General features: G+C 42.8%; 1 protein-coding gene across 4 annotated transcripts; it reads right to left on the reverse strand.

Annotated features, from left to right (window-relative positions):
• Positions 1-4,584: 4,584 nt before the first annotated feature.
• On the reverse strand, positions 4,585-17,444 carry EI24 (EI24 autophagy associated transmembrane protein). 4 transcript variants are annotated; one of them, XM_045798070.2, is made up of 13 exons: positions 17,268-17,444; positions 16,008-16,092; positions 15,093-15,177; positions 14,886-14,995; positions 11,665-11,810; positions 11,314-11,374; positions 10,161-10,227; positions 9,507-9,631; positions 9,072-9,191; positions 8,600-8,711; positions 7,820-7,931; positions 7,127-7,201; positions 4,585-5,745 (listed from the first exon to the last, which is right to left on the reverse strand). In XM_045798070.2, exons 4-13 carry the CDS (start codon positions 14,925-14,927, stop codon positions 5,583-5,585), a joined length of 1,023 nt encoding a protein of 340 aa, XP_045654026.1. In that variant the 5' UTR covers positions 14,928-14,995; positions 15,093-15,177; positions 16,008-16,092; positions 17,268-17,444; the 3' UTR covers positions 4,585-5,582. The 4 variants fall into 4 exon arrangements, with proteins under 4 accessions (XP_045654026.1, XP_087724433.1, XP_045654025.1 ...); XM_087868307.1 differs by lacking the exon at positions 15,093-15,177 and having other exon boundaries at positions 14,886-14,950; XM_045798069.2 differs by lacking the exon at positions 15,093-15,177 and having other exon boundaries at positions 17,268-17,443.
• Between the last annotated feature and the right edge of the window lie 6,969 nt (positions 17,445-24,413).

Raw genomic sequence — 24,413 nt, forward strand, 5'->3', positions numbered from 1 at the left:
TCAAATAAATAAAATCTTAAAAAAAAAAAAATGAAGAACATAAGATCTTGGGTTTTCATTAATTTTTTTTTTTAATTATTGAACATGTTTCTTAAAGGGCATCCTTAAGTTTCCGGGCAGTAAAACTAAATCAACTTTTTCAAAAGTCAAAATATACTACCAAAAAACAAAGTTTAAAACTGAAGCTCATTTTTTAAAAGATTTTATTTATTTAACAGAAACAGAGAGAGGGAGAACACACAAGCAAGGGGAGCTGCAGAAGGAGAGGGAGAAGCAGGCTCCCCACTGAGCACGGAACCTGTCTCCGGGCTCTGGATCTCAGGACCCTGGGATCATGACCCCAGCCGAAGACAGACGCCTAACGGACTGAGCCACCCAGGCACCCCTTGAAGCCGATTTTTAGGCTGATTCTTCACTACCAGTTGATAGGGAAAGTCTAATCTATAATTAAATCAAAGTTGGGATAGCAAAGTCACGGCGAAAATTATTGTAAACCCAGAAAATATACATGAAGTCAGCATATGAGTTAATCCTTCTCCCTCCTGCTTTATTGAACCAGAAGTTTAGAGTTGGTTCTTTCAGAAACACTATTTTTATTATTCCATCAATTGCTTAGAATAATGCTATTTTTGCTTGCTTTGTAGGAGTCAGGTCATTCCTGTGGAGCCCGTGGTCTTTCCTGAAGTGTCTACTTACCTCTTTTACATCATTAATCAAAAAAACACATGCCTTCATCTTATCTGAGACACACCAGAGTAACAGTATTTATTTTCTTCTTGAAGATTCTCTCCCCAGAATCTACCTTTCCAAGTGTGCCGCAAAGCTGCATTACTAAGATTTCTTCTTAATGCACTTATTTCACTGTTTCATGTTTGGTTGGATGCTTTTTGTTTTAATTAGTCATCTATTTCTTGGATTTATTTTTCCCTTTGGTAGATTTTTCAAGTAACTTTTTCAGAAAAGCTGAATGGAAAGCAAACAATGCCTTTGTTTTGCCCTCTGTAACGTTGCTAGAATTATGGGAACAAAATAGGGACGCACACATTGCCTATACCCATGACCACACAAAAAAGTGTCCCTTTTAAAGCGTTACAATTTTACTTTCTGTTATCTAGAGTTGTTCTTGAGAAGTCTGATGCCCGTGTGAATCACAGTCCTTTGTAAGTAACCTATTTTTCTGATAAATGACTTTCCCTTAGTTATCCCATGTACTTGTGTTCTCCTTTCATTTTTGCTCTCATTTTCATCTTTACTCTCTGCAGGCCCTTTCTATCTGAAAATACCAATTTCATCATAAGTCCAGGAAATTTTCTTTGGTTTTATTCCTGTCTCCATGTTCCTGTTCTCATTTCTGAAGGTGCTATTCAGACGAATGTCAGACCTCCTGATTCCTGGACATTTCCATGATTAACTTTTTCCATGTCTTGATCATTCTGCTCTGTTCTGAGAAATTTCCTCAATTTTATCTTGCAATTCTCTAATTTAGTCTCCTGTCACTTTTTTATACTTTATCATTGTTTTTTATCATGGTGTGTATTCTTTAATCCCCTTCCCCTATTTCCTCCCAGCTCCCCATCCGCCTCCTCTCTGGTAACCACCAATTTGTTCTCTATAGTTAAGAGTTTGTTTCTTGGTTTGTCTTTTTTCTATGCTCGTTTGTTTTGTTTCTTAAACTCCACATATGAGTGAGATCATATAATATTTGTCTTTCTCTGCCTTATTTCACTTAGCATTGTATTCTCTAGCTCCATCCGTGTCATTGCAAATGGCAAGGTTTCATTCTTTTTATGGCTGAATAATATTTCACCATATATATATATATATACATATACCACTTCTTTACCCATTCACCTATTGAAGAACACTTGGACTGCTTCCAAAGTTTGGATAAAGTAAATAATGCTACAATAAACATAAGCGTGCATGCATCCCTTTGAAATAGTATTTTTGTATTTTGGGGGTAAATACCCAGAAGTGCTATTACTGGATCATAGGGTGGTTCTGTTTTTAATTTTTTGAGGAAACTCCATGCTGTTTTCCACAGTGGCTGCACCGGTTTGCATTCCCACCAATAGTGCATGAGCGTTCCTTTTACTCTACATCCTCGCCAACACTTGTTTCTTGTGTTTTTTATTTTAGCCATTCTGACAGGTGTGAGGTATCTCATTATAGTTTTGATTTGCATTTCCCTGATTATGAGTGATGTTGAACATCTTTCCATGTGTCTCTTGGCCATCTGTAGGTTTTCTTTGGAAAAATGTCTGTGCACATCTATCACTTTTAAAAGCCATTTTACTTCCACAACTGCTTTAAGTTCCAATAACTTTCCTATTCTGCCCCCTTTTCACAACAATCTGTTCTTACTTTATGGATGCAATAGTTTCTCAAATTTCTATGAGAATAGTTAATAGAATTTTTAAAGTTACCTTTTGTTCTGGAATTAAATTTCCTCCAGGTCAGGTGATACGTGTATTTGGAGAAAGCTCCAGAGATGATTCTGATGTTGATCGAGAACTATTTTTCTAAATGATTTAAGATTTATCTCAATGATCAAATGGTCATTATTTTCCCCATAGGTCTGAAAGCACTACAAAATATTTCAACTTGAAATCAGAGAATGAGTACAAGAATAGGAGGCTGAATGTATAGCCTAACCTCTCACCCAACTGAGATTCCCTGAAATTCAATGTTTTATCTAGCTTTGAGACCTATGGAAAGTAGTAGCTATTTGAACGTGTAATTTTTTGAATTTGTTTGATCACTTGTCACTCTCCCTCACTGTGCTGTTAGGTCCAAGAGGACAGTAATCATCTTTCTGGTTTGCCCTTGAATCCCCCGTGCTTTGCAAAGTGCCCAACAGAGGAGGCACTTAAATGTTACATGATGAAGCCATCCATTCCCCCACTCAATCCTTGACTGGGCTCTATGGACTCGCTTTAGGTCCATCCAAAATACTTCACTGATACATGGCTGTCATTGTTCAAAAGGCATGTTACACTGACCTGAAGTCATGTTAATGGGGGAGGAGGGAAAGGTCTATTCCATTGTACTACTGAGCTGATAACCTTTACCAGAGCAGTCTTGGTGGATGTAAATACGTGAGTACAGAAGCTGAATGTACTATTTCTATAATCAGAAAATACAAGAGGATGGAAAATGAATAGACGGTGAACAGACAACTATAGTTGCCTTTTTATTCCCACAGCTGTTATCCTTTTAAGGTGATTCAAAAACCTCTAGCCACGGGCTGCCCTCTTCTGGGTTTGCTCCAGTTTGTCACAATTCCTCTTCAACTTTATCTTGGCTCCTTACTAAGTGCAGAGCAATTAACAAGTCAGTACATGAATCTGCCCACTGAAAAGTTTCCAACAGACTTAGCAAACGTACTCAGGTCTGAAGTATCCACTTTCCAATTTTTCAAGTTGCTATCATGGGCAACTGAGCTCTAGATGGGACGTAAGGGCAGTGTTTTGAATCCCATACGCCTGTTCAAGCTGATGCCTATCCCTGACAAGAACTTTTGTGAACAGGATGCCTAAGATCCTACTGGTTGCATGGTTAAAACTCAAGCCCTTTCATGTTTAGCAGTATGATCTCCCTTCCTTTCAGTTAGTCAGTTTGCCTCAACTTGCCTTTCTGAACTTAGCAAAAACAGCCTACTGTTCCTTTGATCCTGATTTCCTAACCACTGCCCTAGTGAAAATTTAAGAGGAATTCACACAGCTTTTGTGGACATCTTATTTGAGATGGTTGCCAGATTTTTACTGTAGATATGCCTAATTCATCATCGTACAGGCCTGGCCTTTCGATTACATTAATAAAATTCTGTAGATTCCTCACTTCCAACTTTGAGCATTTTTCTATAGCTAGGCACAGTGCTGGATAAGAATCACGTGCCTTCATCCACTTAACCCCTCACCCTTCTAAACTAAGACCAGCTTAGTTGGTACAAACACAAATTTCAGGCAGCTAAGATGTGGGCCCTTAAAGAACAAAGCCAGTTGTAAAAACTTTAAGTTCACTTTAAGGTAATGGCTGCTGAAATACTGAGGTCTTCTTCAAACCACCCCACAGCAACCTGGTTGAATGACCAGAGGGGTCAGAGGGGAATATTGGGACGAAATCTCATGTCTTTTACAATTTCTTGTGCACAAGCTGCTAACAACACCCGCTTCCAAGATGCCCACTATTTTAAAACCTTCTGTACTTTGAACTTGCTTGTACATCTCCCAGCAATGATTTTTACATCCTTACTGTCTTGTAAATAATGAAGGTTTCTCTCAACCAAATGTCTAATCCCTTCCCTAATGAAATGTTCAATACACTGAAACCTGAAAGGATCTCTCGCCCTTCATGAATACACAGGAGACATACATAATGGACTTTAAAAAAAAACAATTCCCAATTCTATCATAAGATGTAAATATGATTATAATCACATAATCCACACTTCCTCAGGGAACATTTTTCAGGACTAATCTCTCAAAACTACAACCAAATTGTTCAAGGCAAAGTCACGTGTTCCACTTAACCTTTTTAACGTTTCGTGAGGTGATGATTTTTGAAAATTCAAACATTACACGCTTGTCGGAAACCAGCTCACGTTTAATTGTGACATTTTAAAATTGGACAAGTGTTTTGACATCTGCCCCTTTCCCCATATTTAGTCTCTTTAAAATGATAGGAAAATACCAACCAATCACAGGCTTAATGGGTTTAATAAGTTTACCCCTTCAGTTCCTATTTGCAGCACCCAATATTCCTTTGAAATACCAGACAGACCCGGCAGTGGCCAGCAGTACCCTTCAGACCTTCAGAGTTCCAAGTTCAGGTTCTCTGAGCATTCGGTGTTGCAGTGGCACCTGTCCAGAACTGGTACCTCCCTTTAGCTGGGGGACTCTAAATGTACCAGTGAAAAAAGCTTTTTCCCCTTCAAGGGGAAGAAAGAAAATCACTCTTCAAAACCCAGATCTGGCTATGAGGTCTTTCCTCCTGTCCCATCTCTTCAGGCTTGTTTTTTTGCAGTGGAGCAAGAGAGACCAAAATCTAACCTGAGTTACAAGAAACAATAGACAGTGATGGCTATAAAGGGAGTGACCAGGAGCAAATGAGATACTCCTTTACCTCCCACATCCAATATATGTGCTTCACAGAAAAACAACAACAACAACAACAACAACAAAAAAAAAAACAGGTCCACAAAATACAACAGCTAGAATTACAAAATCCATTCATCCGAGGGTGGGAGAAGGCAGGACGGGGAGCTGGGAGGGTCAATGGCACAGGGACAAAAATAGTATTCCAATCAGTCCAGGCACGGGGGCTGGCAAGTGCTAGAAAAGAGCTACAGAAAAACCTGTGGTCCATTCAGACTCACCGGTGTTAAAAATCCACACACTGGTGTCAAGAAGATTCTGCCTTAAGTGCACCAGAGACAAAATCCCAATTCCTCAGAGAGAAGGGAATACGCAGAGGGCCCTTGGCAGAGCGGGTCCTGCCTTCCCTGGCAGAGGAGGGGACAAGGAAAAGAGCCCCTACAGCCTCCTTCCAACCCCACCCATCCCCTCTGGATGGCAGGCGACTCAGTGGCCTGCAGCAGCCTTCAGTTTGGCGGGAGACGGATGCGGTGAAGGGAATTTCTCTGCAGAGATTGAGCTACTCAGGGTGGACTGCAGGTAGACCGTCTTGTGGAAAAGTCTGTTGCTTAAGAAAACCACCAAGGAGAAGAGGCGCAGCTGGAAAAGGCTGGAAGGCAAGAGACCCAACTTGTTAGATCCCCAGTGGGTCAAACTTAATGTTTTAATTATTTGACAACTTACTTGACTACATTAAACTTAAAATGACACAGAGGAAAACAAGACAACTGAAATTTGATCAAGGAACTTATATGCAGATATTAGACACATGGGTTAACAGCTAAAGAAGGTGCTGGGTCCAGCTGCTGTTATGAGTGCAAAGGAATCACCACTTGAAGTATGAAGGCTCAGAGGAAATAAAGTTACATTTCAGGTTAATTTTGATCGGAGAAGTACTTTTCTATGGCTGTTTATAAACCTCCAGCTATGTCTGAAGATACCATATACTACATGTGCTTCGTTTCCAAGAGTTTCAAGAGAAAGCCAGTTACACCACAGATTGCCATTACACTGAGCACTGCTGGGTAGCAAGAGCAAGCAAACACCCGAAACCGATCTGAAATTTCTAATACATGTATCCACACACTGACTTAACCAAAATTGATCAAAGATTAAGCTTTTTTTTTTAAATGGTAAAACTTTAGGAGTGCTACTATTATTGCTAACGATTCACTTCATTTTATTTTTTAAGATATTTTATTGTTTTTAGAGAGAGCATGCACAAACGAACATGTGCTCGAGTGGCGGGGGAAGGTCAGAGAAAAAGGGAGAGAGAATCTCAAGCAGGCTCCACGCTCAGCACCGAGCCCGACGTGGGGCCCGATCTCATGACCCTGATATCATAACCTGAACCAAAATCAGAAGTCAGACACTAACCCGGCTGCACCACCCAGGCACTCCGCTAAAGATTCACTTTAAAATACTTTGCTTTGGGGCACCTGGGTGGCTCAGTTGGTTAAGCGTCTGCCTTTGGTTCAGGTCATAATCTCTGGGTCCTAGGATCAAGCCCAGAGCTCCCTGCTCAGTGGGGAGGTCTGCTTCTCCCTGTCTCCCCCAACCCCCGCCCCGCCCCTGCTCATGCTCTTCCTCAAATAACTAAAATACTAAAAAATAAATACTTTGTTTCACTATCACTATAATAAACTCATGTAGTCAGATCACATGATCCACTACAAAAAAGTTGGCCATTCTTACAAAAATGGGTTTCACTACAGTGTTTACAGTGCCTTATATTCAGTGAATTGTTAAATTTTAAAACTATGTATAATAGCCTCACATTTTGAAACACATGTGCATATCTGCCTGGGGAAAATTGGGGGATATATTCCAGAAGTGTTTTTCTCTCATCATAGTGTACATTAACGCTTTCCTACAATGTAAGAGATGGTGTTTTTTTTAAAGTCCCATTCCTATAATAGTGATGTTATAGCCCTGATCCTTTAACAGACAGATAGCTCACCACACTTTAGCTAATACTGGGTAGTACTTACTATGCTTTGCCAGGGGTCTTTGCTTCATTGGCGCTGATAATGAATAGAGGAAAGAGGATGGAGAAGAGGCAGCCACTGTGAACAGAAGAGAAACAGTCACCTTCATGACAGCCGTGACTTTGGAGGATAGATTAGAAGCCCAGAGTTCCCTTGCCTCCAGAGCTAACATCACGGTTTGATGAAACCTTAATCTTTTTTTTTTTTTTTTAAGATTTTATTTATTTGACAGAGATAGAGACAGCCAGCGAGAGAGGGAACACAAGCAGGGGGAGGGGGAGAGGGAGAAGCAGGCTCCCAGCAGAGGAGCCTGATGTGGGACTCGATCCCGGAACGCCGGGATCACGCCCTGAGCCGAAGGCAGACGCTTTAACGACTGCGCTACCCAGGCGCCCCTGATGAAACCTTAATCTATCAAACAACTCTTCAAAAAGATTTTTTTTGTTGTTTTCCCAAGCACTGTCTCTGGTAAACACTGCTCCAGGAGGCAACACAAAAGAATGCGGCATTTAGGATCATGCAGACTATATTTTAATCCTAACTGACAATGTCTATCTGTCAAGAAGAAAAAGTCTACAGACCTCCTGATGGCCAAATAAGGATGGAAAATGCCTACCATAAAACCAGGTATACAAAAAATGCTCCCTACACTGAGTATTCTTACTAGCCCCCATCAAGTCCCTCTGGCCAAATTACCTGATAATGTATGAGGACTGCATTGCTGTGAGGAATGCCAAGGGCAAGCCAAATCCAAAGTAGTAAGGCCAATTCCTTTCTATGTTTGACAACCGCTGGTGCATTTCAATTCCTAAAACAAGACAGCCAAGACAATAATTAGATCGCTTACTTCCTTTTAGTCAAATGACTAAATATGGTAGACAAATTACTTGAAGTTTGACTTTCAGGTATACATCTGTCATTTGGAACAGTTAAAGCATATAAATGGGAATTGTCCAAATACGATATAATGCTTCTGTGTGAAGTTTTTCAATTCGATAATCACAATTTCAAAGCTGCTAGAAATTATGAATTACATCAGCATCCTTTGTCATGATTAGTCTCAAACAAAGTAAGGTATCAAATAAAAAGGCAGCCATTCTCTAGAAATCAATTAACCTCTTCCAACCACAGACACCTTTACGAATATGCCAAGGTCTTAAAAACATCCCCCGGAGAATATGAAAGTACTGACATCAAACCAATTCCTCAAATTCAGGAAAACGCATGCTCCTTTACGCCACTGTATGGCCACATCACATTAAGCACCATGAAGGTAATGCTACATTGCCATATCCCCCAGCATCAAAGTTATGGGTTAAACCCTTTAAGCCAAGTGCAAATTCCCTCTTGCCAAAGAGGCTACTTCCTTCCAAAGACTGTTTACCAAGGGCCTAAGTATTAAACAGTTTAAGAAGTCTGCCTAGCAGCATTTCCAAACTGGACCTCCCACATCTGAGTTTCTTTAGATGGACTTACCTTTATTGAACCAACGATATTCAAAGCAGTACAGTGAGTAGAGAAGGGACATATGCAGAAGACTAACCAGCTGACCAACAAGGTGGATGGGAAAGAGACTCACGAACATCCCCTAAAGAACAAATATGGAAAATCTTAATCCCAAAGCTTCAGAGACCTAACGCTCTTTACCCGCCACTCTGAGTCGTCCCCCTCTGCCTGCATAACACAGCCTCATCAACGCTCCTCAAGTTTCTCACTAGCAGGAGAGTAGAGAATGCCCGTAGGCAGGGAAGAGGAGGTAAATTCATGTTGCTTATTACTTTACGATTTTTTAATTTTCCAGTTGTTTCTGCGAAAAAATGATTAAAAAATCATTACCTCCCATAAAGCTTATCTGCCCCAGTATAAATGCAATACCCTAGCTTTGTGAAGCTCCCTCTAGTGAACCTTTTTTCAAAACCTGCCCATGTACCCAGAAGGCCAGTCTCACCTGGATGAGGAAAAGAGCTTGCAGCAAAAGGTTGAAGAGCATATCAGCAATTATTTTGCTGACACTAGGGAATGGGTGAGGCTTCCTCCCTGATACCTCAAATGCCAGGTCAGCTATATCCTGTAACAGAGAAAGGAGCTCACCAAACCATGAATGAGATGGTTTCACCATCCATCCCCAAAGCTAAGGCCACTGATCTACCATTAGATCTGCCAGGTGAGAAAAGTTCCTGGACATCTGGCAATGAGATGCTTTTGTGACCTGAGACAATAATTCCATTTTACAAGCCCACAAAGATCACCCACTGGCTGCATGAGCAAGAAAGGTTAAGGCTATGAAATCATTCTCTGCATGGCCACCAACCACAGGCTAAAACCTGCCACCCATCAACCCATCGTGCTGCAGGACCCAGACTCCATTCTGCCATGGACCTACTTGAAACCAAATGGCGTTTACAACTTTGCTAAGCACAAACAGAGGGAGCACCCAAAGAGCACTGAAGATGGACGTAAGGAAGAATTCCAGCCATGACCAAACATCTCCATGTAGTGATGGATCACCTAAAAAGGGGGAAAAAGAGTTGTCAGTCTAACGGAAGAAATGAAAAATAAAAAACACCGAATATGGAACCCCTAGTTGGTGATTCTTCTCCCCCACCCCCCATCCACCCCCCACACCTCTGTTTCTTGCCAGCATATCCCCATACCGACTTCGGATAGTTTTCTTCTTCGGACACACACCAATCGCTAGCCACAGCTCTAAGTCAGAGAAGCCATCTGTGCTGCTTACCTGGTGGTGACGGAGATGTCACAGTGCTCTAACAGCACACACTATGCAGGAAACTACCTGGGTTGCATTCAATCCCAGCTCTGCCACTTACTAATGGTTTAACCTCAGTAACTAATTTCTATTTCCTCATCCATAAAAAAAGCTATCTGTGACAGTACCCGCTCAGAGGGTTGTACAGAGGCTTGAGCTAAAAACATCCAAAGCTCCTGGTACACCCAAGTGTCAATAAACTGAGGGAGACAGGGAGGTACCTCCCACCCCCATCGCAGGCAGATGGCACGCAGCAATGCGTATACTTACCAATAATTTGGGCTGTCACTGACTGTAGTACGGGAATAAACACTCGATAAAACAAGAGGAGACTTAACTAAAGGAAAGAAGGAATAAAGTAAACATTAAAAGCTCCTCATTAGAACAAGAGTTGCTAGTTTCAGTGTCTTATTTTCCAGATAGAGGTGCCTTTTCAAGGAGGCCTGAAGAGGCACCAAAACTGAGACCCATTTCTATCTCCCAGTACTCCCTGCTAAGGTACAAGCCTGACACTGCCTATGACAACAGTCAGACTCTTGGGGACATAGATGAACACTGCAAATGGTGTTCAGACCAAAATACAGGTACATACTAAATATGCAGTAATACTTTATTAATTAAACATATACAAACATTTGTGAAATGTTTAGATCCAGACAACTTGAATTACATTGAATTCCAAGTAAAAAAAATAATAATACTTAACTACCTGTTCTTCAAAGTACTCAAATTTCCCTTAAGTCTATGTTAGCTCTCGATGAACTCTAGGCAACTTTTTCTGGTATGGGTTTTCAAAGTAATCAATTCTAATAGATTGATAAGACCAGATGCAAGGATAACCTTGCCCTTGTCCTTCTGCCTTTTCCTTCTGATCTCCCATAGTTGCTCTTAGCCAAAATGTCCAGTGTCAAGAGAAACTCTTAACATTAAAATTGGTGAAACAGTCACTTTTTAAAAAAATGAAAGTGTCGAAGTGCCTGGGTGGCTCAGTCGGTTAAGTGTCTGATTCTTGATTTTGGCTCAGGTCATGATCTCAGGGTCACGGGATCGAGACCCGTGTAGAGCCTGCTTGAGATTCTCTCGCCCTTTCCCTCTGCCTCTCCACAGAGAGGCATCCCCCTGCCCCAGCTTGTTCTCTCTCTCAAAAAATTAAATAAATAAATAAATAGATAGATAGATAGATAGATAGATAGATAAATAAATAAATGTGTACATTTAGGGCTATCCCTGATATTTATATACAAGTGTTCTCTGTGTGGGAATAAAATCACCGCTGGTGCAGACTCCTTCCTCAGTTATAGTCTTAAGCATGTATCACCACATGAAAGTTACCTATTTCAGTTTCAAGACAGGAGTCAAGAACTATTAACAATAGCAACAACCTGAGGACAAGGCACCTGGCATTTGAGGAAAAAGAACTTACCCAGAATACTCCACCATTCCAAGCGCAGCACTGGAATATTCTACTAACGATACGTGGCTCACTGGAAAAGACCACATGTATTTAGCTCGTAAGGTACACAGGCTATTTCCATATCATTATTCAGTCACTCCTCACCTTAGACCTTTCGTTGGTTACTGTTAGTTTTCTAGCACCTGTTATTCTCCCAATGTTCTCCTAGGGTCAATGAGAAAAGGCTAAAATACAAAACTCACATAACGGGGTCCTGAAGCTCCAAGTGACTATACAGAATCTTAATTCTATCCTAAGGACCAGTCGCTTCCTGAAGCCCATCCCCTCAGACATTTTCCGACATCAGCCCCCACTCCTTACCTCTCTTGCCTCCTTTCTGTACTCTGGGCTCTCCTCTGCGCCAGCACACTGCCTGCCCTTCTTCGGCGCTGCTCCTCTCTCTTTTGCTGAATCCGAGCATCTAGCTTTGAGATGGTACAAATTCCCCAGATGGAGTCTTTGATTCCCTATAGACAAGGGTATCATTTTAAAGAGGAAGGATTGTGGATGACAGAAGACTTTCCCAAGTTACATACAGTAAAGTGAAGTAACAGTGGAAACCACTGAACTTATTTTGCCACATGGCTTAAGGGAGCCTTGATAGTTTGATATAATTCAAAATTTACAGCAGTTCTAAAACTAGAACTTGCAAATATCCTTTCTCAGATTTACCAATAATAAATATGGTAAATTAATTTATTATTTACACAATATATATACACACACATTTCCCCCCATACCAGAATGTGTATTCTTCTTTTTTTTTTTTTAAAGATTTTATTTATTTGACAGAGAGAAAGGAAAATCACAAGCAGGGGGCATGGCAGAAGGAGAAGCAGGCCACCCGCTGAGTAGGGAGCCCGACACAGGGCTCCATCCCAGGACCCTGGGATCAGGACTTTAGCCAAAGGCAGATGCTTAACCAACTGAGCCACCCAGGCGCCCCCAGAATGTGTATTCCTGAGAATGGTATTCTTTTCTATAACCACAAGTTATTGATTCCAGAAACTTAATACTGAAATACTTTAATCCTCAGGCCATATTCCAGTTTCTCCATTTGTCCAAACAACACCCTCTATAGCATGTTTACCCTGCACGTGTCAGAAATCAGTTCGGAGTCACATGCTACATTTACCTGTCCTAGCTCCTTAAGCTCCTTTATTAGAAACAGCTTCTCAGCCTGTCTTTCTTCTTGAAGTACAGAGGCTAGTTATTTCATGGTTCCCTCAATTTAGGTTTTCTTACCATGAGACCCAGACTACCCCACTTTGGGCAGGAGTATCACAGTAAGGCTGGTGTGCCCTTCTAGATACTAGCGGCAGAGAAAGACATCTGCCTGCCCTTGCTGGCGATGTTATTTTACATACTCAGTCAAGGTGCTGTCCAGTGTCTCCACTGTATGGTTGCAAATTTCTCTTCTTGCAACTAGTAAGCCATCGGTGGTCAACGCTGCTGAGACCAAGCAAATATCCTGCTCATTAAGTTTCTCTCTCTGAGATTTAGTACCCACTGACAATTCTTGCTCAAACCAAGCTTGAATCACATGGTTGCAAAACAGTGGTTTTCTAATCCCTCCACACTTAAAAGACTACAAAAATCCGGTTATTGCCCTCCTCTGTTCTCTTTATTAATCTTAATCAAATACCTCTAGTATGCCTTATACCCTGTACTAAACTCCAGGGATACGAGAACAAATTAAACACTGGTCTCTAGAAAGGACCAGGGGCTGGACCACAGCTGGGGAAAGACAAAGAAATCACTACTCTAAGATGGGAATAGCTGGAGGATGAGAGCATGCCACATAAGACAGAAACAACATGGTAGTACAGATGGAGGAAAGAATGTCCTTTAAGAGCGTATGAAGGGGGAGAGGGTTGTTAAGTCTATAAATTGACAGTGACAGAAGCACTTGCCCACCATATTGAAAGAGCTCCGATAACGGAAAAGTTAGTGCTGCAAACCCCAGAATTGCCTATCATCCAGTTCCGAAAACAACATTCATTCATCCATCCATCCACCCACATATTAAGCATCCTCAATGAGCTAGACATTGGTCACATGAAAATGCTCAAGAAACGTGTAACCTACAGGAAAAGTATACAACCAAAAAAACAATAAAAATAGTTTAAAGTATGTTCCACAACAGATTTATGTCCAAAGTAGACTGGTAGCACTGGGATATTCAACCTCACAAAGAATAGGTGGAAAAAAGACATTCTGGAAGCAAAGGCCTATCTGGACTCAAGAATGGCATTTTTACCTACTGTTATTAGCTACAACAAATGTTGGAGATAACTGCCAGGATACAGAAAAATGGGAATGGGTTATGTACTACTACTGACGGCATAAATTGGCACAGTGTGTACCTGATCTTTTTATCTGCAAGCAGAGACTTGTTTTGCTTTTAACTTCTAAATCTTCCACAAATTGTTTAAATATTTAAGGTACTAAAGTTATGGCTGAGGGCCTTGCATGCGCTAGGACGACGACTGGATCCCCACCTCTGAGATGCTTACAGTCTAAATGGAGCAGACAAACATTAACAGTGCATTGCAGAACTGATCCAGGGTTGAAATTTTATAGTACAAGAATGGCAAGATGAGGTAAAGGTGTTAAAAGTAGATCTCAGGGCACCTGGGCGGCTCAGTTGGTTAAGTGTCTGCCTTTGGCTCAGGTCATGATCCCAGGGTCCAGGGATCGAGCCCCGCATCAGGCTCCCTGCTAGGCGGTGAGTCTGTTTCTTCTGCTCATGCTCCCTCTCTCTCAAATAAATATATAAAAATAAATAATATCTTTAAAAAAAAATAGATCTCATTGCATGAAGTCTCTTTGACCCTTCTAAGATACTCCTTCAATTCCCCCTTTTTTACTCCAAGGTAAAAACTTGTAAGCATTCCCACTGAAGAAGGATCCCTGCTCCCTCTCCCTTCTCTCAGGAATACAGCTACAGGGGCTACACAACCAGGGCATTAAACCTCAGACATCCACTATGATGGAATTTTGTGCTATTGGTTCGTTGGGGTTACTAAGTCCTAACCAGATGTTTACGGGCATTTTTTTCCCTAGAGCATCGTCATCTGTACCACGTAGAATGGCGCGAAAGTAGGTTCTATAAAGTAAATAGGAATAAAGTAGTTTAGGTAATAGGAGTCTATCAATGTTCATTGTTTAAGTGTGGCCAGCAGACGACAGTTACATAAAATAACTTGATGCTGGTGAAGGATACAGAGCAACTCTTTGTACTATTTTGCAACTTTTCTGTAAGTCTAAAATTATTCCAAAATAGAAAGCTTTTTGAAAAAAAAAGGCTCTGGAGTCAAACTAACCAAGGTTCCAATACTAGAGACACTCACTAGATAGCTCTCCCAAGCTTCTGGAAGATGCAAGATAGTACTTAATCTCCTGAGTAGTGTGGATGAGAATGAAAACCTGCAGGTGAAGGACCCAATAAATACAACAAAAACTTCCCCCCAAAACCTGAAGGATTTCCTAGTCAGTTCCTGCAGCAAAAAGATCAAGAGATAACACAACACTGTACTCACCCTGGCAAGGTCCTGGAGAAAGGTTTTGACACTGTCAGCCATGTCTTCACCACCCAAACTACCAACTACACAGAGAGAGAAGTGTCTCAAAATCTTTCATCATGAAGGACCTGGAAACAGATGGAGCATAAGGGGGCAACAAATAGGTATCTTACAGGTAAGTTACTTCACGTACATTCAATGTGAGGATGTTTTTCACATACTTACTGGGGAGTGTAGCAGATTTGGGCACTCCCATAGATACTAACACAGGGAACTAAGTGAAGGTATACCTGTCTGTAACTGCGGAAACCTGAAAGCAATACAATTTTTAAGTCACTTCCCCCACCCTTTCACTTTTACATGGGGGTAAATGTGCTCTTGGACCAGGAGTCTCCTCTCTGGGCCTCGAAGTCCCTAACTATCCCTCCTACACATCCCAAATACTTGAGGATTTGGAAATGAGTGATAATTACATTTCAGTATCCTCTTAAAAGCGGTAGTAATACTTGATGTAGACCCTCAAACACTTGAATGAAAATACAAGAGCAAGATGAAAGTTCTGGCAAAAATTATTAAATATGCACTTCACACGCAGGTTTCTCGGGCACACAAGTAAGTTAAAGTACAATGTGAAATCGCCCACCTAGACCACCAAATAAGCCTCCCCGTTTTCCAACTTTAAATATATATATACATACACACATACACACACCCAATTTTAATAAGCATCCAAGAAACAGTGATTATAAACTAGGTCAAAAAAGTCTGTGTATAAACATTCCTTAAAACACTACAGCTTTCTCATTTTAGATATTTCTCAGGTGAATGAGGACCCCAGCTCCAAAAATTTATGACAGAGTTTCACCAGCATCTCGTATAAAACTCCAATTTCAAAACATAAGCACATTCTCCTTCACACATATAACCACTTCAAACTGTACCCTGCCCCAACTGGATTACTGCCACCCAGAACCAGAAGAGCGGGGAATACAGCAGGAGGAAGGCAACTTGCACAACACCCTCTGTACCATCTGCTCCTAAGGTCAAATCCTATTACTTCAGATAAAGAAGTCTCTTGGGTTCAGAAACTTCTGTGAATACTCCCACTTAAAAACACCTCAGGGTGACAGGGTAACTCACTGTCAGGTGAACAGGAACTATTCCATACACAATCCCATCTTCTAAAGACTGTCGTGGATTCACTCTTAGCCAGCTACTTCCTCCTCTGTAAATTAAGGATATTAAAATTCTTCATAGGTCTTTTGAATAGAAGGTGTTAAGAACAGAAAAATAGTAACTTCTGTATAAACACAGTTCCACTAAAGACTACGCTAGCTTGGAGTTTAAGGAAACCAGTCACTTAGTCTGGATTTCTCAAAGGACGGCAGCCCTAGTCCAGCAGAACAGCTGTGTTATCTGAACCGTGGCCATTAACACCTGGCTTCCGCACGTACGAAGGGCAGGTTACCTACTGACCAACAGCTGCCATCGAAGGACAAGTCACTTCAATTCTATACAGAGACCCTAGGAGCCTTTCTTCACGGATACTTGGTGAATTGCCCGGTTTGACAAAAAGCTGAGGCATGGAGAAAAATAGAACTTGCCACAATTTGAGACCACACAGGGGGAACTTTACAATTGAGCTGGAAGGAAATAAGATGCATCTGGTTCTCATCACTTTACAGATGGAGGAACTAAGTCTCCGAAGTTAAATGCTTGCCCAAGATCACAGCAAATGAAAGGCTACTGCGAACTTCAGAACCCTGGTGTTCGAACTCTCAGTCGGGACCTTTTTTACTCAAGCTTTGCAATGAGTTTAACGCGAGCATCCCACGGACAACTTCTTTTGAACCAGGAAATACAGATGGCCCTTAGGTCCCTAGTAGTCATTAAAACTTGTTTAGCATCTTCTGAGGCACAATCCTGTCCTTTCATTTCTAAGCCACCAAACCCAAGTCCGGAAAGCAGGAAGCTGTTCCAGCCCACACCAGGTGCAGAAAGGGTGAGCATCCTCGCTTCTCTCCAGGGCTCCACGGACTGCCTCGGGTCAGCTCGGACCCGTCTCCGTGGTAGCTCCTTGCCAATTTCGACCGGAAACATAGTCTCCACCCGCAACCCAGCCGTGCACGAGGTGCGGAGCACGCTCACCTCCCGTCACACGCAGAGCTAAACATAGACGCGCCACACCTGGGGCAGCGTCTCGCGCGGGGCTGCGGGCTGCGTCCCGCGCCCCGGCCTGGGCTGCCTCCGGCCAGAACCCTCCTGCCAAGGGTCCCCTCCCGAAGCCCGGAACCACGCACCCCCGCGCTCGGGCCCTCCCTGCCCTCGCACGCCCTCACCGCCCCTGCCTCGCAGGGCCCCAGCCGCGCGCCGGCTCCGGCTCAGCCAGCCTGCACCTACCAGCCGCTCCGCCGCCGCGGCTCCGGCCCACCCGGCCCCTCGCCCAAAGCGGGCCCACTCGGCTCCTCTTGGACCCTCCGCGCCCGGCCGCCAGCTGCCGCCCGGGCGCTCCCAGGGCCGGGGCCGCTGCGCCCTCACTGGGCATGCCCGGGCCGCACGGGGCCGCTGGGAAGTCGGGCGGGCGCCGAGCCGAGCGGCGCCGATCGGAGCGGCGCCGCGCAGGCTGGGGTGGGGTGGAGGGGGCGGGGCCCCAGCGGTGGAGGGGGCGGGGCCAGGCGGGGCGGCGGAGCCTGAGAAACGCAGTCTGTGCGCGGACCCAGCCCGTCCCGCGCCGCGTCCGGGGCGCCCAGGACCGCCCCGCGCGCTTCCTGGACCGCCTCCCTCATCCAGTCCTGCCAGATAACTCATCCTGTTTTTTTGCCCTCCCCGTTTACTCTTGCAGGCTTGCTTGTCCTTCTAAAACGCTACGAAGCCTAACAGGGGAACAAAATATAGAGGCCACCTTGCTTTATCTGGTTGGAGGTTTTCTGTAACCAAAGGGTACTATGCAACGACGGGCTTAAGTCAAGATCATTGAGAACAGGACACGCCGCCATGCAGTTCGGCTGCATTAGGTGTGCACTCTGACGGCAAAGTGATGGTTGAGATTAAAATTCTAAACGTGAATAGAAATAAAGCCTTGTCATCTCCATCCCCACCAATCCATTTTTACCCCAGGGATGGCAACTTCTTGGCATCCACATTAAGCCGCACCTAGAACTTTTTTTGTATTACCAGTCTCTTACATCTCACTTCCCATTTCCTCTCTTCTTTTCGCTTCCTATTTTCCTTTACCTCTGTGTTTAGAGATGTTAGTGCTAGGACCACCTATAGGATCAGATTTTTACCACTAGAAGCTATTTAGTGCAACCTCCTATTTGTGGGACAGGAAGCCTGGGTGTCACATGACTCACTCAAGGTCAGTGGCAGAGCAAATGCCCAGGCCTCCTGACTCTTCCAGTTAAGTGGGCTAGGAGTTGTTGTTGACCCCTTCTCCCTGGCCCAACGTCCAGCCCCATGCCAAAATAAACCAGCCCCCTACCTTGAGCCTAGGGAAACCTTCCCTTCCTTTCAAGGAAGAGGATCAATGGAAAGGACCACGATCAGAGAAAGGAATGAAGCATTTGGAATAGAAGCCCTGAAGTAAAGGGCCAACCTAGGATTTATATGTAAACTCCTGGAGGGGGGTGGTGGGGTATTTTTTTCTTACTTGTTTCAATGATCTCATTGTCACTGAAAACAGATCTAGTAATATCCACTCAAGTTTCCTTTTCTCATGAATCTATTGATGAAGGATAGGTGGAAGAAAGTTGGGCAGGAACAAGCTGCCCTCCCCCCACCCTAAGAGGAAACCACCCTTAAAAGGATTTTACACCCCAGGTAGGAGCCCTCCACCCTTTCCCACATGAACGATAGACGACAAAAACCTAGTTGGATGGCAGGCGTAGGGAGGGTTAATCAGATTAAAACAGCCCTCCAACAGGCCCATAAAACCCCTAGACTTAGAAAGCTGATGGCAACCCTTTCCGATCCCCTCCCTCTTCCAGAGCTCTGTATTATCACTTTACAATCACTCAATAAACTTTGCTTTGCTGCCCACTACTCAGTCTGGTCTACCTCTTCATTCTTCCTAAGTGATGACCAAGAACCTCGGGCACCAAAGGAAAGGAAATCCTGTAACACTATTGCCTTATTTACTCTAGCACTGAAGTCATTACAAAGAGGAGAGGTCCCTATGCATTCCTTTTGACCCCCCCAAGTAAAAATCTTAAACTGATTATCACATAAAACCGCTTTTTTTTTCTTTTGGAGTTTTATTTTGATTAAAGTAAGCATCCTCTGAGGCTTAGATATTGTGTTATAAAGAGATTTAAATGCTTTAATGATAGACTGAGTATTGTAACTATCAGTTACAATAGTAGCCATTCCTCCGAACTTTATCCTTTCTCAAAAGTGTAAACTTAGAAAGAATTTAATACATATTAATCTCTAATTTGCTTGATGGAAGGAAAATCTTACAAATCCCAACGTGTATAATACGATCTAGAATTAAAAAACAATAATTATACTTCGTACTTTTAAAGAGCTCTTAAAAACTCACAAAAGGTTAGATGCAACCTATGAGACAGATAGAAGAGGGTATTATTTTCCTAATTTTACAAATGAGGGAGCTGTATGGCAGAGCACTAAACTCGGAAAACTTCACCTGCAGTCTAGCTGTGAGCCTTAGTTTCTGTAACTATAACACAAGTTTGCTAAAATAGATGGTACATATGTAAAGGCTCCTTCTAACTCTAGGTGCCATGATTTAATGAATTGGTGACAATATCAATCCCAGCTACCAGTCTTGGGATCTTCCAGGGGAGAGAGATACTATGATTTATTAAGCATCGAACATATACCCCGCCTTTCAAACTTACTATTTCACAACAACCACTTAAGTGAGGTAACTAAAAAAAAAACAACAACAAAACAAAACAAAAACCCAGCCCGGTCTGTGGGGCTCCCAGTGCTGTGCCCTTTTCTTCACAATACCTGGCTTTGTGGATCACTACAAGGCCTCCTAGTTAAATGTAGGCTGCGTATTATCATCACTAAAGCAGTGCTCCTCAAATTTTAATGTGAAAATGAATCACCTAGAGACCTTGCTAAATAGAGATTGTCATTCAGTCCATCCAAGGTGCAGGCTAGGAATCTGCCTTTCTTTCTTTTTTTTCTTTTTTTTTTTTTAAGATTTTATTTATTTATTTGACAGAGACAGCCAGCGAGAGAGGAAACACAGGCAGGGGGAGTGGGAGAGGAAGAAGCAGGCTCCCAGCGGAAGAGCCTGATGTGCGGCTCGATCCTGGAATGCTGGGATCACGCGGAATGCTGGGATCACGCGCTGAGCTGAAGGCAGACGCTTAACGACTGTGCCACCCAGGCGCCCCCAGAATCTGCCTTTCTAAGAAGCTTCCAGATGATCATTATATACACATTTATCAAGTGCCTGTTATCTACCTAGCTATCTTGGCCAGGGGTTTGGAATACATCATATTCTCTACCTGCTTCTCTCCAGCTGGAAAACAGACGAGGTAATGCAATGTCATAAGATCAAAGTCCTGAGGGGCCATGTGGAGTTAGCAAATAGAAGAAAGGATGAGGAAGGAATTTTACACCGAGGAAGCAGCATATTTAGAGCACTGTAATTTGTTCATTAAGGCTGGAACTTAGAATGGGAGGAGAAATGGCAAGAGATAAACACCCTATTTACCAAGTGGTTTCTGTTTGCCAGACTCTTCTCAAATAATAGGATTTAGTGATAACCAAGACAGACAAGATGTGCACATTAATGGAGTTGAGTAAATAGACAGGATGGCATAAAATAGAATAAGATAATCATGATAAATGATGAAAAAAATAAAACACGGAAACATCCTAGAGGAGGCTGGCAGGCTGGCTGCCCCTGGCTATGTGAAGGGTAGGAAGGGCTGTTCAGGAGCTGACTTTGTGTTGGGATCTGAATACAGAGAAGGAGACAGCCATGTAACAATCTGGGGTAAACAAGGGAAACCAAGTACACAGCCCTGTGGCAAAAACTTGATTGGTATGTTCCAGGAACAAAAATAAGAACACTGTGGCTGCAAATATGACAAAGTTATATTTGGCTTCCTCCTTCTTTCCCTCCTCCCACATCCCATCCATCACCAAGTACAACTGACCCTTGAACAATGCAGACATTAAGGGTGCTGCCCTCCCCCACCTCTGCACACAATCCAAAATCCACATATAACCTTTGACTCTCCCAGAATTGAACCACTAATAGCCTCCTGTTGACTGGAAATCTTATTGATTACGTGAATAGTCAATTAATACACATTTTGTATGTTATGTGTATTCTTTTTTTTTTTTTTTTAAAGATTTTATTTATTTATTCGACAGAGATAGAGACAGCCAGCGAGAGAGGGAACACAAGCAGGGGGAGTGGGAGAGGAAGAAGCAGGCTCATAGCGGAGGAGCCTGATGTGGGGCTCGATCCCATAACGCCGGGATCACGCCCTGAGCCGAAGGCAGACGCTTAACCGCTGTGCCACCCAGGTGCCCCTGTTATGTGTATTCTATACTGCAACGTAATAAAGTAAGCTGGAGAAAAGAAAATGCTAAGAAAATCATAAGGAGGAGAAAAGTTACAGTAGTGTACTGTACTTATCAAAGAAAATCCACACATAAGTGGACCTGCATGGTTCAAGGGTCAACTGTAGTTTTGATTCTACCCCCTAAAAATCTCTCAAATCACCCTTGAATCTGTCTCTACCACCACCATTGCTTTTCACCTAAAATCTTATAAAAGTCTTCCTACTTCCAGTCAGTTCCCTCAACCCATTCCCCACATAACAGATAGAGCTTTTAGAATAATGGAAATCTGATTATTCTTCTCCCTGCCTAAAACCCTTCAGTGACTCCTATTCCCATCAGAACAGAGTCTAAACTATTCATCTTTATTATGGTTTATAAAGACTCTGGGGACCTGTGCCTACATATCTCTTTTACCTCATGTCTCTCTGTACTCTGTAGTTCAGTCATAATTCCTAAAACACGCCAATGTTTCTCTCTCTTCCAGGTCGTCATATGGCATTCCGTCTGCCTCCCTCGGCACCCTCCATGCACACACACCTTCCTCAGGCAGAGTTCTCCTCACCATCACATCCTCTGTGAAACTCTTCCCAATTAGCCCTGAGCTCTTCCTCTGAGCTCCTGGAGCACCTGGAACTTCTTTTATCAAAGTACCCATCCTGCTAAATTATAATTACTTATGTAATTATCGATCTTCCCCCTTAAACGAGGGGAAGACCATTACTGCTTTGTTCTTTTCATAATCCCCAATGCCTAGCACAGTGTCTAACATTGGAGTGGGTACTCAACTGTTTGTTGAAAGAACAAGTTAATCAATTAATAGAAGTTGAAATAGGCCGATAGATCATAACTTTCTATGTCAGCCCATGAACTTTGGACACTATTTTGGTGGCAGCAAGGAGCCAGGGAGGAACTTGAAGGAAAATGATATGATTATAGTTGCATTTCTGAAAAACCACTCTGGTACCAAGAAGACACATGGATTTGAAGTGAACAAAATTAGCAGTAGTGAATGTGGAGATTGGAGGCTGGTTTTTTCCATTATTCAACGGCAGAATGACGAAAGCCTAAATCTACAAAAACAGTTTAGAGGGGTGCCTGGGTGGCTCAGATGGTTAAGCATCTGCCTTCGGCTCAGGTCATGATCTCAGGGTCCTGGGATCGAGCCCCACATAGGGTTCCATGCTCAGCAGGGAGCCTACTTCTCCCTCTCCCTCTACTGTTCCCCTTGTTCCCCCTGCTTGTGCTCTCTCGCTCTCTCTGTCAAATAAATAAATAAAATCTTTAAAAGAAAGAAAGAAAGAAAGAAAGAAAGAAAGAAAGAAAGAAAGAAAGAAAGAAAGAAAAAGAAAGAAAACAGTTTAGAGACAAGAAAAAAGCAACTTAAAGTCTTGGTGATTGGGGGGCGCCTGGGTGGCACAGCAGTTAAGCATCTGCCTTCGGCTCAGGGTGTGATCCCGGCGTTATGGGATCGAGCCCCACATCAGGCTCCTCTGCTATGAGCCTGCTTCTTCCTCTCCCACTCCCCTTGCTTGTGTTCCCTCTCTCGCTGGCTGTCTCTATCTCTGTCAAATAAATAAATAAAATCTTTAAAAAAAAAAAGACTTGGTGATTGGGCAAGGAGGTAGAGAGAAGGGCTCAGGAATGGCTCCTACGTTTCTGGAGTGGTGAACCTGATAGTAAGAAAGGTCGTGACCTGAAACTGGAAATGTAGAGGAGATTTATATGCATGTTGAATTCCAAGTGCCTGCCACATACACAAGTGCAGACATTTCAGTAGGCAACTGGAACTGGACTCACAAAAGAGATCTGGGTAACAATACAGATTCGGGGGTCGTTGGCATGTAGGAGATAGTTAAAATGATGAAAGTAGAAGAGATGGACCAGGGAAACACACAGAAATGAAGCAGCATTGGTGAGCCTGGCTGGCTCAGTCAGTGGAGCGTGTCTGATTCTTGCTCTTGGGGTTATGAGTTCAAGCCCCACATTGGGTCTAAAGATTACTTAAAAAATAAAATCTTTGGGGTGCCTGGGTGGCTCAGTCAGTTAAGCGGCTGCCTTAGGCTCGGGTCATGATCCCAGGGTCCTGGGATGGAGCCCCACATTGGGATCCCTGCTCAGTGGGGCGTCTGCTTCTCCCTCTCCCTCTGCAGCTCCTCCTGCTTGTGCTCTCTCAAGCTCTGTCAAACAAATACATAAAATATTTTTTAAATAAATAAATAAATAAATTTTTAAAAAAATATTTTATTCATTCATTTGAGAGAGAGAGAGAGAGAGAGAGAGACATAGAGAGCACAAGCGGTGGGGAGAGGCAGGAGAGGGAGAAACAAACTCCAGGACCTGGAGATCATGAGCTGAGCCCAAGGCAGGTGACCAACCAACTGAGCCACCCAGACGCCCCAAAAATAAAATCTTAAAAAAAAAGAGGCAAAAAGAAAGAAATGAAGCAGCATAAACTGAAGCCCTGAGTATAATAGCTTTTAATGACTTCTGTGAGCCTTTCTAGAAAATTACTGAAACTAGGGGAGGTCTTGGGGACTCCTGAACTTGCAAGTCGTGTCAGAAATAAGGGTGCTCTTATTTACTGTGCTCCCTCTAACTTCACAGTTTACCAATGTGAAAATGAAAGGCATACACAGGAATAGCAGCACTGTTCCCAACTGCCAGATTCTGGAAACAACCAAAACATGCATCAACAATAAATGGATTAAAAATTTTTAGCATATTTAAAGAGTACTGTATGAATGAAAATGGATCAATCTCATAAATATTAAATTAGGCAGAAGAACCCAAACTCAAGAGGATGTATATTGTACAGTTCTACTTATATAAAGGCAAAAAGCAGATAAAACTAACCATGATAGAAATCATCCTAATGCTTGTATTTGGGAAGGAGGGGGAAGGGATATGAGGAGGACATTTGGGTTGCTGGTAACGTTTCTATTTATTGATCTGGGTGGGAGTTACGTGGATGGGTTCACTTAGAAAATTTAC

The sequence above is a fragment of the Ursus americanus genome, chromosome 16, assembly GCF_024610735.1.
Source record: "Ursus americanus isolate L20-20 chromosome 16, mUrsAme1.1.p, whole genome shotgun sequence".
NCBI lineage: Eukaryota > Metazoa > Chordata > Mammalia > Carnivora > Ursidae > Ursus > Ursus americanus.